Source organism: Geotrypetes seraphini, chromosome 2 (genome assembly GCF_902459505.1).
Source record: "Geotrypetes seraphini chromosome 2, aGeoSer1.1, whole genome shotgun sequence".
Taxonomy (NCBI): Eukaryota; Metazoa; Chordata; class Amphibia; order Gymnophiona; family Dermophiidae; genus Geotrypetes; species Geotrypetes seraphini.
In genome coordinates this window covers 460,916,209-460,935,125 of record NC_047085.1, presented here as the reverse complement: position 1 = coordinate 460,935,125, position 18,917 = coordinate 460,916,209, and the positions used below count along the sequence as shown (strand labels likewise).

Below are 18,917 nucleotides of genomic sequence, written 5' to 3'. Positions count from 1 at the left end.
CATATATGTTAACTAATGTACACGGCAATGAGATGCACTGGACACTGAATACAAATGAAAATCATCAGGAAAACACTTTCAGCCAGGGAGAACTATCACAGCAAATCAGAAACTTTGTGCATTAAAACATGTTATAGTCAATTAAAGATACCATCGTGTTTCTCAAACTTCTTATGTGATACAGTCAGTGAGAAATTATATTTGTGTTTATTTTGAAGGGGTCTATCCTAATCACCAGTTTGTTTTAAGGAAGCAAAACTTTTGGAAAAATTTGTTGTTCAGTGTTACCTGCACTTTCAGAGAACCTACCGACAGTTCCTGAAGTCTCTCCTGTAAAAAAATCCAGGACTACCAAAATCTGAGCTCGCCAGGGCTCTACATCCTTCACCGCATGTCAGCACCAAAAGGACTTCCATGCCTAAGTATAGGCTGCCACCATAGACTGCTTCCTAGCTCTGAGCAATGTGGTAACCACCAAATCCGAATATCACTTGCTTGTCAGAACTGCCTGCTCAAGAGCCATGTTGTAAGCCCAAAGTGTTCTGCTTCACGATAGGAACCTGTCCCTGAGAATATCCGCTTGGAATGAAAGTCTGAGGCCTTTGTCCCTCTGGAGACAGATTAGTTTCACATACCACGGTCTGCGAGGCCACTTGGGCGCCCCTAGGACTACCAAACCAGGATGATATAAATCTTGAGAATAACCACATGGCAATGTGTGGTGCAGTGACTAGAGCTACAGTCTCAGCACCCTGAGGTTATGGGTTCAAATCCCATGCTGCTCCTAATGACCCTGGGCAAGTCATTTAATCCAGAGAGCAATTATAGAGTTGATATTAGTCAAATCAATAATCTAAAATTTATTAATTAAGTGAAGGAAAAGATATCAGAGTTGCCACTCCTAGGATCATAATAATATCATCCAATATGGAATAGTGGCGTGGATATCTTTCATAGATCATAAAAACCTTCACTAATATTATATAATGGTTTGACTAATTACGTCAACGTGACAATTGGAACTAAAACTCTCTACATATTATTTAGTAAAAAAGTACTTGAATAAAACTATAAATAAAGTGACAAGCGCAATCCACTGAATAAAGTGACTGATGCATTGGTTGAATATATAAACTTTAAAGTGGCTGGTGCTATGACTGGCCTATTAAAGTGACTAATGCTATAAAGAACCTAATTAAAGTGGCTGATGCTTTGTGCTACAAACTGTGCAAAAAAGGACTAGTGCTGGCTAGATACTTATGATTACTAGTTAATCTTTACTCTTTTTGAATTACCTTTGCAAGTCATTTAATCCCCCATTGCCTAGGTACATTAGATAAAGTGTGAGCCCACCAGGACAGATAGGGAAAAATACTTGAGTACCTGAATGTAAACCACTTAGGTTATAAGTGGTATATAAATAAATAGTAGTAGTAGTAAATAGTAAACTCGACCAAGCATGGCCACAGAACATGTACAAGAGATCATTCTCAGGCCACAGTTGGATTAAGGCCTGAGTTCGAATCTTAAGTTTTAAAAAAAGGCATCTTGATATTAACCACCCAAGCCATCAGATCCATCTGTGGAGGCCCCTACTGTGGAAAGTGTCCATTCCCCCGGGTAGCAAGTATGCTGACTGAGAAAGCTGGCTTACCCATTTTCCACTCCTGCTACATGCGTGGCCGAGAGAGCCTGAAAGTGGGCATCTGCCCACTGGATGAAGTTCAGCTTTTAGGTGCAACGTGATGCTTCTGGTATCTCCTTGCTTGTTGACATATGCTACAGCTGTTGCATTGTCTGAGAAGACTGATTGTTTTGCCTGCCAGAGACTTCTCAAAAACCTGAAGTGCTAAATGGATGACTCTGAGTTCCAGGTGATTTATGGACCTCTTCTGTTGAGCTGGGAGTTCAACACCCCTGGACTGGGTAACTGTAGCAGTGACCCCCTCCCCCAACCAGAAAGGCTGGCATCGGTCATTAGTAACTCTCAGGAGAAGATGCAAAAAGATATACTCCTGGAAAGGGCAGCTGACCACAGCCACCATCGCTGTTCATCGCTGTAGGTAGCCAGGTGTGTGGCTGTTGTAGCGAGTCTGGCTGAGGGGACCAGTGAGAAAGAAGAGAGCCTTGGAGAGATCTCATGTGCACCGGGTCCAAGGAACCACCTCTACGGTCACCGCAATCGACCCCAGAACCTGGAGATAGTGCCACATTGTGGGAGCTGGCCTCTGGAGCAACTCCGAAAACTGCTTCTGACGCTTCAATCTGCTTGGCTCTGGAACAAAACACTTGGCCCAAGGTCATGTTGGATAAGACTCCCAGGTTCTCCAGGCGCTGAGTCAGTTCCAGCAGATTCAAGGTAACTAAGCAGCCTAAGTCCAGTTCCAGCTGATTCAAGGTAACTAAGCAGCCTAAGTCCAAGATGATTTGCACCATTCTTTGAAACAGCCAACTCACCTTCCACAGTGGAAAATCATCAAAATATGGGTGCACTTGAATCCCAGCTTTGTGGAGATGCACGTACCACTGCCATCACTTTGGTAAAGGGGAGACGCTGTGGCTAGGTCAAAGGGGAGCGCGGAGAACTGAAAATGCTGCTCCATTACATGAAATTGCAAGTACTTCCTGTGGGTAGAGAAAATGGGAATATGAAGATAGGTCTCCATCAGATCGAGGGAGGCAAGAAAATCCCCCGGCAGCACTGCTGCTATGACCGACCAAACAATCTCCATGAGAAAGTGTAGTATCTTCAGAGCCACATTGACTGATTTAAGGTCTAGAATTGGTCTGAGTCAAAGCCTTTTTCTAAGCACGAGTATTTGGAGAATTCGCCCGAGCCCAAGTCTGCGTCCAGGACCGGCTCTATGGCCTGAATAGCCAGCAGCCTTTTCACCGTAGCTTGAACTTTGAGGGCTCTCTCTGGCCAGCCAGAGACATTAGAAAGCGGTCTGGCAGGGGGACACAGAACTTAATTATGTCTAGTACCCAGCGGTTTGCGCCAATCTGAAACCAGACCAACCAAAAGTCTGACAGCTTGCCCCTATATGGGGAAGATGACCTCTGGCCTGGCATCAGTGTGTTTTTTTTGTGCTGTCTCCTGCCTCCCCCTGAAAGGGTCTTTTTGTCAATAGGCCTCTTGAATACGTACAAAATTCTCAGGAGCCTCAAAAATTGCCCCAACCCAAACTCTGTACTATCCAGTGTCAGCTGTTTAGTAAGGACTTCGAGCGATGGTCCATCACATTGGCCATCAGGTCATCTAGGCCCTTGCCAAAGAGCAACTGCCCCTGAAATGGAAGTCTGCTTAGCGTAGCTTTAGATGTGGTATCTACTGCCCACTGTCTGATTCAGAGCATCCATCAGAAGGAGATATCATAGGCTGAGATCTTGCACATAAGTGATATACAGAGAATCAGCAATATAATTCACCCCAGAGAGGAGCATTTTGGGATCTTCCTCATTTATCGGGTCAGAAGACCAAAACAGACGAGTGGGACAAGCACATGCCACAGAGGAAGACACACTTGCCGCTTTAATCCCTAATCCCTAGGGCCAAAGCTTCAAATAGATGCTTAAGGGACAAGTCCACTTTGCGCTCCTGAGGATCCTTTAACATCACTCCTCCATCACTAGGAAGGGAGGTTCGTTTAGTGACTTGCGACACCAGCCGAAACCACTTTTGGCTGAACAGCTGCTGCTTGGCAGCTCAAATAAGCATTCCACATCAGGCTCACAAAATCCGGTGTGAAGCCTGGTACTGGGGGTCTCTCCAAACCTGGCAGGGACCCCTTGCCGGTCCTGGTATCCATGGCCCCCACACAACTGCGCTTGGCCAATACAGATTCAGAGGGTCCTGGGAGAGTTCTATCTCTAGGGGAAGCACCTCCTGTGGATCCCCAGCCATGGAGGACTTTGAAGGATGCTTAGCCTGAGGCTCCTCCATTCCCCCCCCCCCCTCCCCATACACACGTTCCGTCGCACAAGGCACTTGGACACGCCTTGACCAGCCACCTAGCATTTGGCAATGATATAGAGGTAAAAAAGCCTGAGGAATTCATTCCAGTCAATTCTGAGCAGAATCAAGAGGTTTTGATGCTGGTAAGCGGCAAAAGAAAAAAAAGATTGTTTAAAATCCAAGATGCCCATTGCCAGAAAAATTGCTCCAAAAAATGGCCCTTGGAAATCTCACTGAAGGAAACAATAACAGCAAAATGGGTTTTGGAGGAGAGGGAACCCTCAAAATCAACTTTTAGTGAGCCCCTCCCCCCCACTGATTTTCTCCATAGGCTTCAATAGCCTTACTCACTGTGCTATCTGGTGGCTCCCTACTTCAGGATAGAATTTCAGCTGAAATTATAAGAATAGCCTTACTGGGTCAGACCAATGGCCCATCTAGCCAAGCAGCCTGTCCTTGCAGTGGCCAATCCAGGTCACTAAAACCTGGCAAAAACCCAAATAGTAGCAACTTTCTGTGCTATCAATTCAGGGCAAGCAGTGGCTTCCCCCATGTCTGTCTCAATAGCAGACTATGGACTTTTCCTCCAGGAAAATGTCCAAACCTTTCTTAAAACCAGCTATGTTAACTGCTCTTATCACATCATCTGGCAAAGCATTCTAGAGCTTAACTATTCTCTGAGTGAAAAAATATTTCCTCCTATTGGTTTTAAAAATATTGCCCTGTAACTTCATCAAGTGTCCTCTAGTCAAAGGGAGAAGAAGTCTGCCTCACAGATTCACTGGACAAACCTGGTCTTCTGGCTGTAAGTCTGATATAGGTTGGACTGAACTTCAACACCTGGAAAAGTGCGCCTGAGCCGGGAAGGATTGCCCACACAGCCTGCGCTCAAGCTCCTGTCTGAATCAGTGATGCAAGCAGCTACACAGAGGATGGCCCCTGAGCTTTAAAAAATACCAGCAAGCTAGCTAGCTAGGTGTCCTCGAGGGGATGATTCTGCTAGCAGAAGACTTCTACCATGCGAGCCTGCGCCTTCTACCAAGCAGAGGTCTCACCAAGTGGGAACCTCCGGGCACCGAGCTCCCAAAGATCACTGAGCAAAAATGCCCGAAAATAATAAAACCGCAAAGCAGATCAAAAATTCTTCTGAGCAACTTGCTTCCAGAAGGGGCAGGAGCAGCTTTCTGGGAAGGAGATGAAGTTGGAAAACATGATTAACAGTTTTCTGCAAGCAACTTCCTGGTTCACATACCAGACCCTAGCATTCAGGACCACTAGACACATTACACTGGAACTCGTTATAGTCATATTAGTAGAAAAAAAATCTATATTCTACATGTTCCTGGTTAACTTGTTTTGATTACTTCTAAACACTTTATTACTAGGGCATATATATATGCAATCAAAGATATTCCTATAAAAAAATGTTCAAGAACTCACCAAAAATTTTTCTTCCCTTTTCTTTCTATATCCATAAGAATTTCTCCTAGGAACAAAAAAGTTTGAAAATGAGAAGTGAACCATACTATCACGGCTCCAATACCCACTGGGTGGTTCTGTGGCATCCCCAATCATGACCAGCCAGGGAGTGAAGGTCTGATCCAGGTATCAAATTCACGTATTTCCATAGGCAATATAAAATACTATAATCCAACTGGTGTTTTCAAAATGAATACAAAGTTATTATTGTCCTAATATTTTTTGTATGATTAAAGTACAATACAGTATTTATTTTGACATAGCAACTTTCAAATTATCCACATTGTGACAGTGTTTAGATATTTTTTATCCACAGACTTTGTAGCAATTTTCAAAAACTGCATTTTATTTTTCAGATTAGAATGTGCATAATTTTAGAAAAATGACATTATATACACTCATGTGAAAAAATTAGGACACCCCATGAAATATTCAGTTCTTTCTTAAGAAATGTTCACATATCGATGCCAATTTTTTTTATCTGTGGAAAAGAAAGTGATGTAATTGCAGGTAAACAACAAATATTTTCCTTGATTTACTCATGAAACAAAAGATAACCACAAAAATGTGTATCCTGAGGAATAAATTAGGACACCCTACACCAGACATGGGCAAACTACGGCCCGCGGGCCATATGCGGCCCGTTTAGGTTTTTAATCCAGCCCATCGACCGCAAGCCCTACATACCTCCCCTCCAGAGCATCATTGGGCTGGCAGCACTCTAAACAGCCGTGAAAAGCAACTACAGAAGGGGAGAAACTGATAGACGGCGGTCTGCATCAATTGTAAAAACCTGAAGGCAGGCAGGAAAAAAACAGAGGAACTCACCTCGGGAACTAACGGGGCAAACTCTGAAGAAAACTCTCCATGAGATTGGAAGACTTCCTTCTCTCATCGGGGAATTCCCTCTGCCACATCACTGATGATGTCATCAATAATGCGTGAATTCCTCTGTTTTTTCCTGCCTTTCTTTGGATTTTTACGATAGATGCAGACCGCTTTCTATCAGTCTTTCTCCTTCTGTAGTAGTTTTTCCACAGCTGGACATTTTGTTTCTCTTCCGCATTTTTTTCATGGTCTTTTTCTTTTGTAATACATGCCTTGTAGTTTTTTGTACCTGCCACTTTTTTAAGTACTTCACCCTCATTATTTGCAATTTATCTTCCCTCCTTTTTTCTGCCCATGGCTTCTGACTTGTCACGTATGTCTATGTCTGTGTTTTATCAGCTCCCTCGGGCACCATGTTGCAGTGTTACATTTCTTTGATTCTTTAAGTAAATCTGTGTTTATGTTATTTGCTCTTTCAACCCTCCGGTCATTTTGCATGCTTTATTTTCCTACATGTCACTGGGTGTCGGCCCATTTATTCATTTAGGCGCGTTTTTTTAGCTCTGTAGTTCCACTGTTTCATTGCCTTATGTCCTGTGTTCTCTCCTTTTTATTGATATACGTTGTTGATATTTCAGAACACACATTGTTATCTAGTGGACATATGATTATATAAATCTTTTTTCTTGCATCTGTTTTGCAATATCCTTTGTCTATTTCTTATTACTATTTATTTACTATTTGAAGCCTTATTGAAATATTTTTGTGTATTATAGTTTGACCATATGCATTTCAGCTTACCATTCTTCTATTTTCAGTATTTTTTCCCAGCACCTTAGCCATTGATATGCATGTACAGTATTTTTCGCTCCATAAGACGCACCTGACCATAAGACGCACCCACCTGTAGAGGAGGAAAAACCAAGATAAAAAATTCTGAACCAAATGGTGTGCCCTGTACCCTGTCCCCCTCTGGTGGTCTAGTGGTAGGGTACAGGGCATGTCTAGTGGTGGGCACGTCTAATGGTAGGCAGTCTAATGGCAGCCAGCTAGCCCCAAGTCAGCCAGCCAGAACCCACTCCCCTCAGTACCTTTTTAAATCCCTCTCTCCCTCCCTAGAAAGCTGTCTCAGTATTTTTATCATCCCCCCCCAGGTACATTTCTAAAACAACCCCCTCCCCCCCACAGGTAAAATTTTTTAACCCCTCCCCCCCCCCCGGTACCATTTTAAAAAAATCTCCCCCGCCACAAGCCTCTTTTTAAAACATTCTCCCCACATGGCTGCCACCGCACCTTTTTAAAACATCCCCACCTGCAAACACCCACCACCTTTTTCACTTTTTCACACTCCCCCCCACAAACACCTGCCGCCGCACCTTTTTAAAACATTCCCCCATCCCGCGAGAACTGATGGAAACCAATTAGAAAGCAGTGCAGGGCCAGGCAGGAGCGCGGAAAGCTCGCGCCTGACCTCCACTACTCCTGTTCGGGAAATAGGAGACGGCTAGCGAGGGAGGAATCAAGCTAGACCACCAGGATGTTTTTAACAAGGTATGACGGCAGCGGGTGTTTGCGGGGAGGGGATGTTTTAAAAAGGTGCGGCAATGGGTGTATGCGGAGTGGTGTGTGTGTGAAAAAGGTGCGGCAGCGGGTGTTTGCTGGGTGGATGTTTTAAAAAGGTATGGCGGCGGGTGTTTGTGGTGGGAATGTTTTAAAAAGTGTGGTGGCAGGCATGTGGAGGGATGTTTTAAAAAGGGGCTTGTGGCGGGGGGGATTTTTTAAAACAGTACGGGGGGGAGGGTTAAAAATTGTACCTTTGCTCCATAAGACGCATCGAGATTTTCACCCACTTTTGGGTGGAAAAAAGTGCGTCTTATGGAGCAAAAAAAATATGGTATATGCTCTATTTATATGCATTTTTAGCTTTTCATTTTTATTTTTTACTTCTGATGTCTTTTACCTGTTTTCAGTATATTAGCCATTGACATGCTATATGCTTTGTTTATTAGTATATTCATTTGGATGTTATTGCGTTTTTATGTATCTTATGCATCTTGCATTTTAGATTGTATTTCCTGTTTTTATTGATTTTATATCTGTTTGATATTTTACTTTTTTATTAATGTTTAGTTGTGTCTCCTGAACGCTGAAACTAGGATCCTTGTTGGGACTTGTGTCTTAGTAAAGACAGTTTTCGAAGAAAAAGAGACTTGTGTCTTTGTATAAAAACTGTTTTCCTTGGCTGACTGGACTTCTCCCTTGCCTCTTCAGTTGTACTGCATCACTGATGATGTTATCAGTAATGCGGCACATGGAAGGACCCGACAAGAGAAGGCCGTGAAGCAGCCTGTTTAGAGTGCTGCCAGTTCAACGCTGCTCTGGAGAGAGGTATGTAGGGCACGTGGTCAGCGGGCTTCGGATGGGACATTTACATTTAATTTATATTAGTTCACACAAACATTCCATCCATCTGCTCTTAGTCCGGCCCCTCTGTCAAATTTAAGAACCCATTGTTGCCCACAAGTTAAGTTTGCCCATCCCTGCCCTACATCCTAATAGCTAGTGTTACCCCCCTTTGGCTGAAATAACTGCAGTGAGATGCTTCTTGTAGCCATCTATCTAAGTCTCTGACATCGGGCTGAACAAAGTTTGGCCCACTCCTCAATACAGAATTCTTTCAGCTGTGAGATGTTTATTGCATGTACAGCCCATTTCAAATCACCCCACAGCATCTCAATGGGATTAAGATCAGGGCTTTGACTCGGCCACTCCAGGACTTTCCATTTCTCAGTTTTCAGCCAGTCCTTGGTGGTTTTACTGGTATATTTTAGGTCATTGTTGTGCTGCAGGGTCCAGTTCCGCTTCAGATTTAATTTTCTTACAGGTGGTCTCACATGTTCCTCAAGCACCCTCTGATACACAGTAGAATTCATGGTGGATTCTATGATGGTGATCTGGCCAGGTCCTGCTGTAGCAAAGCATCCCCAAACCATGACACTTCCACCTCCATGCTTCAGATATGAGGTTCTTTTCCTGGAAAGCTGTATTTGGTGCATGCCAAACATGTCCTCTTTTCTGGTGTCCAAATAATTCAATTTTAGACTCGTATGTCCATAGAACACTATTCCAGAAGTCCTGGTAATTATCTACGTTCTCTCTGGCAAACTTCAGTTTGGCCTTGATGTTTTTTCTTAGAGAGCAAAGGTTTCCTCCTTGCACACCTCCCATGCAAGTTAAATTTGTGCAGTCTCTGATTGTAGAAGCATGCACTCTCACATTAACAGTAGCAAGAGCCTGGGATGACATTTTATGGTTTTTGGAGACTTCTTTTAGTATCTTATGGTCTGCTCTGAGGGTCAACTTGCTTGTACGGCCAGAACTGAGCATATTGGCAGTTGTTTGGAAAGTCCTCCACTTGTACACTATTTTCCGGACCGTGGAATGGCTAATGTCAAATTCTTTCAAGATCTTTTTAAATCCGTTACCAGATATATAAGCTGCTACAATCTTCTTTCTGAAGGCCTCAGACTGCTCTTTTGATCTCATCATTGTGTTCACTCTTACCGCAGCAATCATGAGCACACCAAACTAAGGGGTCCTTTAATTAAGGTGCACTAACCAATTTAACGTGCGCTAAATGCTAAGGTGCCCAAAGAATATAATGGATGCCTTAACATTTAGCGCATATAAAATTGGTTATCGCGCCTTAATAAACAGACCCCTAAATGTCTGAGATTAAAATAAGGCAAACCTCCTTCAAAATGCTGAGTAACAATGTGCTAATCATGTGCACCTGATGTGATACACCTATGTGTGATTTGAGCCAATTTTAATTGGGAAGATATGTGGGGGGTGTCCTAATTTATTCCTCAGTTAGAATACACATTTTTGTGGATATCTTTTCTTTCATGAGTAAATCAAGGAAAATTTTGTTATTTACCTGCAATTACACCACTTTCTTTTCCAGAGATTTTTCTTTTTTTTAAAGATTTTACATCGATATGTGAACATTTCTTAAGAAAGAACTGAATATTTAATGGGGTGTCCTAATTGTTTCACATGACTATAGGTTTTCTCCTTCAAACTTAACCCCACTCATTTACTTTCATTGAAATAGAAGAATAAGTATATGTGGCATTCAAAAACGGATACACTTTCATCATATACAGGATAAGCAATTTTTAAAAGGTTTTTGGATATTACCCTCCCAATGAGAATCTTAATTGTCATCTTTTAGCAAACATTTTTCTAACACAGACAAAATAGTTTCTGGGCAGAATGGATGGTCATACTGATCTAGCTGCTATCATTTGTGTCACCATATTTATTGATTACAACAGAGCAAAAATTGTGAATTAAAATAACACATATAATAATTGTTAGGTCAAAATCTAGCAATTTGGTTCCAAGTTTATCATGCTCATTGTTAAGATATTACTACTGAAAGCCTTCATATAAAACAATTAGAACAGTCAAATGTAGCTCCCTTCAAAATGTAAAAATTCACATGTTTTTCCAACAGTGTAGTACTTTTAGAACTTTGGAGTGGAGTAGCTGCTTAATGGTTAGAGCAGTGGACTGAGAACCAGAGGAGCTCGGTTCAAATGTCACTGTGATCTTGGACAAATGATTTAACTCTCCATTGCCTCAGGTATCAACTTAGATTGTGAGCTCCACATGTACAAAAAATATTAACATCAATGATAGCTTTTGGGCTTGTAGGCAGTATATTAAAAAAACTGAATACCACCATATATACTCCTCTATAAGTTGATCTCATATGTAAATTGAGGGCACTTTTAGAACTAAAAATGGCCAAAAAATGCTGTGACAGTGTTCCCTCTAAGCGGGCGGGTGTTGTGAGCAAACTTTTTTCACTGTGAGCTAAAAATATCGGGCGCCAGCAAGTTATGAGCCAAATAAATATGTTGCTTTCTACCACAGAACTTCCTTACGTTTGTATGGAATCTATCCCCTTTCAACTTTAGAGAGTGCCCTCTCGTTCTCCCTGCCTTAGCTACTAAGTCTATTCCCTTCAGTACCTTGAATGTTTCTATCATGTCCCCTCTCAATCTCCTCTGCTCAAGGGAGAAGAGGCCCAGTTTCTCTAATCTTTCGCTGTACGGCAACTCCTCCAGCCCCTTAACCATTTTAGTTGCTCTTCTCTGGATCCTTTCGAGTAGTACCGTGTCCTTCTTAAAGTACCAGTGCTGGACGCAGTACTCCAGGTGAGGGCGTACCATGGCCCGGTACAGCAGCATGATAACCTTCTCTGTCTCTTCAGTCCAGCATCTGCCCCTTCCATTCACTGTCTGTCTTTCCCTGCCATCTCTCCTCCTGCCCCCCCCACCCCCCAATTTGGTCTAGCATCCATCATCTTCCTTCTGTTCCCCTCATGGTCTGGCATCTCTATCCTTCCCTCCCCCCTGTGGTTTTTAGCATATCTCTCTTCTCATTTCCTCCACTCAGATCTGATCATTCTCTGCTCTCTCTTCCCTTTTCTTCTCTGGTCTTCCTTCTCTATTTTCTGCCTCCATCTAAATTAAATTCTTTCTTACTATTTAGTCCCGTTTCCCTCTTTTCACTGTGTCTACACACAGCTTGTCACCCCTTTCCCTCACCCCTCCATTATCTTACTATTTTCTTCCCCCTTTATTTATCTCCTCCTTCCATCCAGTATGTGTTCTTTCCCCACTTCCATTCAGCATCTGCTCTCCCTTCTCAACTGACATCCATCTGCCTTCTGCTCTCTCTCCCTTCTTCTCACTTCCATCATCTGTCCCCTTCTCTCTCTCTCTCATCTCCTCCATTCCATCATCTGCCCCTTCTCTCTCTCTCTCTCTCTCCCCCCCCCCAACTTCCATCATCTGCCCCCCTTCCCCTCACCTTTGTGGGTCACTTTCTTTCCCCTGAGGGTGGCTCATGTCACAGGGGAAGCTTTGGCCGAGCAGAACCGCTTGATTGACAGTGGAACTTACTTGATTGATGTCGATGCTGGGGCCCGTTGCCGTTTGAAGGAAAAAAAAAAAAGGTGGAAAAAAGGAACCTGTAAAGGCGAGAGGAAGGGAAACCTCCAGGACAGCTGCTTTTTGCCCTCCTTCAGCGGCCCAAGAGTTCAGACCAGCAGCGGCAGCTCTGTATGCTTTTAACTTCGGCACAGAGCTGCCCCTAATCAATAGTTTAGCGCGGTTTCATGAGGCAGCCTCGGGGCCTTTGATAGCCGGCCCGCTTCGATGATGCGATGTGGGCCGGCCTAGCAAAGGCCCCGAGGCTGCCTTATGAAACCGCGCTAAACTATTGATTAGGGGCAGCTCTGTGCCGAAGTTAAAAGCATACACAGCTGCCGCTGCTGGTCTGGAGGTGCGGAGACAAGGCAGGAGGCAAACGCGGTGGAAGGCAGGAGTCCCGGCGAAGGCAGGAGTCCCGGCACAGCGACTGCAACAGGAAGTTGCAAGTCAGCTGACGCCGGCCTTTCGTTGCGGCGGGGACCGAATCCTTCGCGGACCGGCAAGATTTTGTTTGCGGACCGGCGGTTGAAGAACTGTGCTCTACACTGTGTGCGCTGTGACGAGAAACTTGTGCGCTGCGAGGTAATATTTTGTGCGTCAGCGCACCCCAGCGCAGCTTAGCGGGAACACTGTGACCCATGTATAAGTCGAGGCAGGGCACCACATTGGTCCCTCTCCCCCTCCATTCACCTCTATTTATATTGCTCTGCAGTCTCACTTGCACACCTCTTCCAAACCTCCCTGAAATAAGAATTCTTGTTGTACCAGGAACATATAATCATTGACATCTCTCAAGCAAATTTAGCATAATCTGCTCACAATACTACTTACATGAAGCTAGCAATAACAAGAGTACTATGGCAATGATAACCCATAAATGACTCTGGTTTATTGATGGGATTTTGAAGTCAAAATTTCTTGACTTATAGATGCATATATATGGTAAATGTAAAATTTCACAACATGTTATTTTTTTCCCAATGGTGTATGCATGTAATTGTATAAACAGACAAGCTAATTCATTCAAAGGCTGTGGGGTGGAGACAGCACTAGTGAAGAACAAAGGAGAACAAAGAGCTATGCAAAAGTGTAAGAGTCTGAGAAGATTTGCTAAATGTCTTCAAAATATTGCTTCAAAAATGACTACTGTAATGGCTCTCTTTATTCTTTCTAGAACTGTAAAATTAATTGGAGTTGCCTTTTTTTTTATTTTTTAGTACAATTGCAAGCCTCATCATTACTTCAACAGCTACAGTGTCTTCAAAAAGTGCTTCTATCCTTGTAAATTTTTATGCATTTACACATGGATGAAGTGTACCAAAGTAGGAGCTTCACTATCTGATAGCATATGCTATACTATCAATGTGAAAGAATAATCATAGAAATATTCTAAAAGTAATTAATAAGAAATCAAGTTATGATAATAAGTCTTCACACCTTTTGTCACAGCAATTACTTGTTTCCAATAATTTCCTTAATCGCCATAAGTGAAACACAGCCCCTTCCCCCCATGTTCAGTTGAGCAGATTTGATAAATAATTAAGAAGTTGATGTAATATGATGTGAATTTGAAGAAAACACATCAAATACAACAATCTTGACAGAATGCTGGCAAAATTATTAAAAAATACAAACTGATATTTTCCTAAAGCACTCCCTCACTGTGTCTGACCTTTGGGGCACTATCAGACTTTGTTTCTACCCTAATATTACTCGGAGTCATTCTCGACAGTAAATTTAATTAACCACGATCAAATCAGTGCTGTAGTTTAAAAATGTTTCTACCATTTGCGATTGATCCGCTCTCTTTCTAAAGTACTTGAACCCTCATCTGTCAATATTCTAATTCACTCTCTGGTGATCTCCTGTATTGACTACTGTAATACCTTATACAACGGGATCACAAAGAAAGAAATCCGACGATTGCAGATTATTCAAAATACTTCTGTTAAAATTATCTTCCAGACAAGGAAATTCGACCATGTTTCACCTCTACTAATTAAAGCACACTGGCTCCCCATCGAACATAGAATCACTTATAAAATTATTCTACTTACATTCAAAACTAGAACTTGTAATCAACTGGAATTAATAAACAGACTTCTTATACTCTATGGCCTCCACTCCGCTCTGCTACACATCTTCTCAATATCCCCTCTTTGAAAAATATTAATAACCATGCGCTTAAATATCTTTTCGGTTACTGTACCCTCCTTCTGGAACTCTATATCCAATTACATAAGAGACAAAATTAAACCAGTTTAAATCTAAATTAAAAACCTTCTTATTTAAAGATGCCTTCGAGTAGTAACTACTCTTTTAAAGATGCTGTTTAATAGCAACTGTCCTTCTAAGGACAATTCGACTTCCCTTCTTTTGGTCTTTCTCCTACCTCTTGTTCTTTCCTTCAGTGTCTCTTTCCTATAATATTGTAGTTCGACCCCTTTTTTTCCTTTTGTACAAGCTTGTCTGGTTAATTATTCCCCCAAATATGGTTTGTTAATGTACACCACCTAGAAGCCTGATTAGGCGGCATAATAAATTTTTAAATAAAGTTGAAACTTGATAATGCTGATGAGCTATCCAGAAATAGAGAAATTTCCTGTGGTTGGGATCAGTGGCGTACCTAGGGTATGTGGCACCCGGGGCCCATCATTTTTGACACCCCCCCCCCCCCCCCCATGTAAAAAAATTTTTTTTTTTTTTTTTTTTTTGCAATAACCATGAAATGGAATAAATGGTCAGAATAGAAACAGGCAGTGAAAATTTTCTTTTATTGAACCTCATATATGTAACCATTATTCCAAACATAACATAACATAAATTATGTCTAAATTGTCATGACATTAGAAGTACATATGGAGTAGTTGCAGGTGATGCTTGGGACAGTTCTGATTGTGTTAGGTTCGGTTTTATGTGTTTTTTGAATAGAAGGGTTTTTATTTCTTTTTGAAGGTTTTGCAGTCTGTGGTTGATATCAATTGGTTGTAGAGTTGGGGGTCGAGTGTTGCAGCTCGAATGGCTAGGAGGTTGTCGAACAGTTTTTTTCTTTTGACGTTTTTGGTTGGAGGGTGTGTGAATGGTGCACAAGTTCTCCTATGTCTGTTTGAAGTGGATTGAATTATTTAGCTGAAGAAATTAGTTACCCCCCATTCCACACACATTAATTCTCTTCCATTTTTGTTCCCATTATAAAAAACACTGATAAGTTCCCAGAAAAAAAATACATTAAAATAAGAAGTGAAAACAAAGGCCCCTACAGATGAGAACATAACATAAGAATAGCCTAACTGGGTCAGACCAATGGTCCATCATGCCCAGTAGCCCATTCTCATGGTAGCCAATCCAGGACACTAATACCTGGTCAAAACCCAAAGAGTAGCAACATTCCATGCTACCGATCCAGGGCAAGCAGACACTTCCCCCATGTCTTAATAACAGATTATGGACTTTTCCTCCAGGAATTTGTCCAAATCTTTCTTAAAACCAGCTACACTATCTGCTTTTACCATAACTTCTGGCCACTTCATTTTTAAGTTTAGATCTTTCCTTTCAAACAGAGACCTTGCTAGATGTCAAATACAGCACAAGGTAACTTCACATGGACTTAGCTGTGCAGGAAATGTGAATCTCCTCATACACCCACCATATAGTGCAAAAATGTGCAAAGGTCTGTTTTTTTCTTTCGATCACTACATAGCCTAATGCCACACAAGCAGCGCTGTTACAAACATATTCTGTAGGTCAATGCTAAGGATAACAAAGTTTCCTTCCTTGGACCAGAAGGAGATAAACCACTGGAAGAGATCCCAAAACAACACCCAAAGACCCACTCAGTGTGTGAATCAGTTGAGTGGAGTGGACTAACTGGGGGGTGGAAATGGGCCCGGAGTTTGCTCAGCAGAATTTCCCAGACCACCTCTTCCTCTCAACACATTGACACGCTGCCACCATCACCACTAGGAACACCTCACTGGGTAGGCCAGCTATGCTATAAACTTTATAAAACACATTATTATATTTTCTTATAAAGCACATATTTTAACTGACCTCTCTGACATCCTCAGCCTTTCCATTCACAAAAATAGAAGGAAGAAAAGTTCCCATTTCCTGCTGTCTCATGTCCCCGGCCTATACAATATTTTTTTTCTGCAGACCCTTCAAAAGTCTGACCAAATCCTCGTTTCACTTGCATTATAAAGTACTGAGGATGCCATCTCTCCCCAATCCCAGGTCCTAAAGTCTAAGACAGTAGCGCAAACTAATGCTGCCAGATACAGGAAAAAAAATTTTTGATTCGATTCAGCCCTATTGAATTGGTTTTTCAATTCGATTTTCCTGCCCAGTTGGGTGATTTTTTTCAAAACTCCTGGTGGGTTTTATAGCTTTTTCACCCCCTTTGGCTTCTCCTAACCACACTGGCGCTGTGGTGTAAATAAAATAAAGAAACAAAAAGGACTTTTCCTCTTTCTGTTAAATCCTAGCTCACGTTTGCAGTCCAACACCAGCTCTGGCAGGATACACATTTCAAATCTGACATGTTATAATCACAAAACAGAAAATAAAATTAATTTTTCTACCTTTTGTTGTCTGGTTATATTTCAAATCTTGTTGGTCCAAGGCTCTGGTTTTCTTCTGATAACTTGCTTGCCAGGGTCTCCTTCTTTCTGCATGCTAACCATCCATCTGCCAACTCTGTCCTCCCTTTCCATTTCCCTTCCCAGGAAGTCTGGTATCTTTCCTTTTTTTCATCTCCCTCCACAGATCCACCTTTTCTTAAATACCCTTTCATCCGGCATCTCTCCCTCCTTCCCCACCATCCCAGAGTCCACCATCTCTCCGTTTCTTTTCCTAATTACCCTCCTATCCAGTATCTCTATCCCTCCTCCACACCATCCCTTGTGTCCAATTTCTCTCCCTTTCTGTTCCTTCCCTCCCTAAATCCCATGGTCCATCATCTCTCTCCCTCTCCTCTATTTTCAGACCCATTATTTCTTCCCCCCCCAAAGTTTGGCATATGCATGTCTCTTTGAACACCCCCTTCCCTCCGTGTACTTCTAAATCATGGTCCCCCCCCAAAGGCCTGTCCCCCCTTAAAGGTCTGCCTGTCCCACCTTGAAGGCCTGCACCCCCCTTGAAGGCCTGTCCCTTCCCCTTGTAGGCCTGTCCCCCCCTTGAAGGCCTGCCTGCCTGTCCCCCCCTTGAAGGTCTGCACCCCCGAAGGCCTGCACCCCCCCGAAGGCCTGTCCCCCACTTGAAGGCCTGTCCCACCCCCTTGTAGCTTCTCCCCCCCCCCTTGTAGGCCTGTCCCCCCTTGAAGGCCTGCCTGCCTGCCTTTCCCCCCTTGAAGGCCTGTCCCCCCTTGAAGGCCTGCACCCCCTTGAAGGCCTGCACCACCCCCCTCGAAGGCCTGCACTCCCTTGAAGGTCTGCACCCCCCCCGAAGGCCTGTCCCCCCCCTTGAAGGCCTGTCCCACCCCCTTGTAGGCCTGTCCCCCCCTTGTAGGCCTGTCCCCCCTTTAAGGCCTGCCTGCCTGCCTTTCCCCCCCTTGAAAGGCCTGTCTCCCCCTTGAAGGCCTGCCCCCCCCTTGAAGGCCTGCACCCCCCCTTGAAGGCCTGTCCCCCCCCCCTTGTAGGCCTGTCCCCCCCCCTTGTAGGCCTGTCCCCCCCCCTTGTAGGCCTGTCCCCCCCTTGAAGGCCTGCCTGCCTTTCCCCCCTTGAAGGCCTGTTCCCCCCCTTGAAGGCCTGCACCCCCCCTTGAAGGCCTGTCCCCCCCCTTGTAGGCCTGCCTGCCTTTCCCCCCTTGAAGGCCTGTTCCCCCCCCTTGAAGGCCTGCACCCCCCTGAAGGCCTGCCTGCCCCCCTTGAAGGCCTGCACCCCTTGAAGGTCTGCACCCCCCCCCGAAGGCCTGTCCCCCCTTGAAGGCCTGCCTGCCTGTCACCCCCTCCCCCTTGAAAGCCTGCTTGCCTGCCCGCCCGCCCCACCCTGAAGGCCTGATGCCCCGACCCACCCCGAAGGACCGCTCGCCCCCCTGGCCTCCCCGCACCACCTATGAAGCAGCCGCAGCAGAATCGCGAAGTCAGCGTCAGCGATCCCTGCGCTGCTGCGCCACGGTCCCGCCCCTCCTCTGACGTCAGAGGAGGGGCGGGATCGCGGCGCAGGAAGCAGCGCAGGGATGCTGACGCTGACTTCGCGATCCTGCTGCGGGCTGCTTCACAGGTGGTGCAGGAAGGTCAGTGGGGCGAGCGGTCCTTCGGGGGTGGCGGGGGACTGAACGGCAAGGCCGGGAACACCCCCTTAGGGCTGGTACCCGGGGCGGCCCGCCCCCCCCGCCCCCCCCTAGGTACGCCACTGGTTGGGATGAATGGAAATGTGCATGTAAGCCTCTGAGGTCTAGAGAGCATAGTCATTCGGTTTAATCTAGAAGGGGGTATAATGTCGCGAGGGATAACATGCGGACTTTTCTCTGACTACATATTTGTTGAGATTTCAGACCTCTCATCTTCTTTGGAATTAGGAAGTACCTGGAGTAAAAGTCCTGATTTTTCTGTGTAGAGGGAACTTTTCTATAACGCTGAGGTGGAGTAAAGTGTCTATTTCCCGAAGAAAAAAAGACATCTGCTACGATGTAAAAGAGGACTCTTGGAG

General features: G+C 44.1%; 1 protein-coding gene across 14 annotated transcripts in view; it reads right to left on the bottom strand.

The window, feature by feature from the left end:
• The window catches only part of LARP4B (La ribonucleoprotein 4B), a 505,004-nt gene that overhangs the window by 270,688 nt on the left and 215,399 nt on the right, over positions 1-18,917 (bottom strand). For 13 of the 14 annotated variants that reach the window (XM_033931563.1, XM_033931553.1, XM_033931560.1 and 10 more), the window contains one exon: positions 5,396-5,441. The exons of the other annotated variant lie outside the window; for it this stretch is intronic. In XM_033931563.1, the coding sequence (XP_033787454.1) occupies positions 5,396-5,441 (46 nt within the window). The remainder of the gene's footprint in view (positions 1-5,395; positions 5,442-18,917) is intronic. 14 annotated transcript variants of the gene reach the window in all.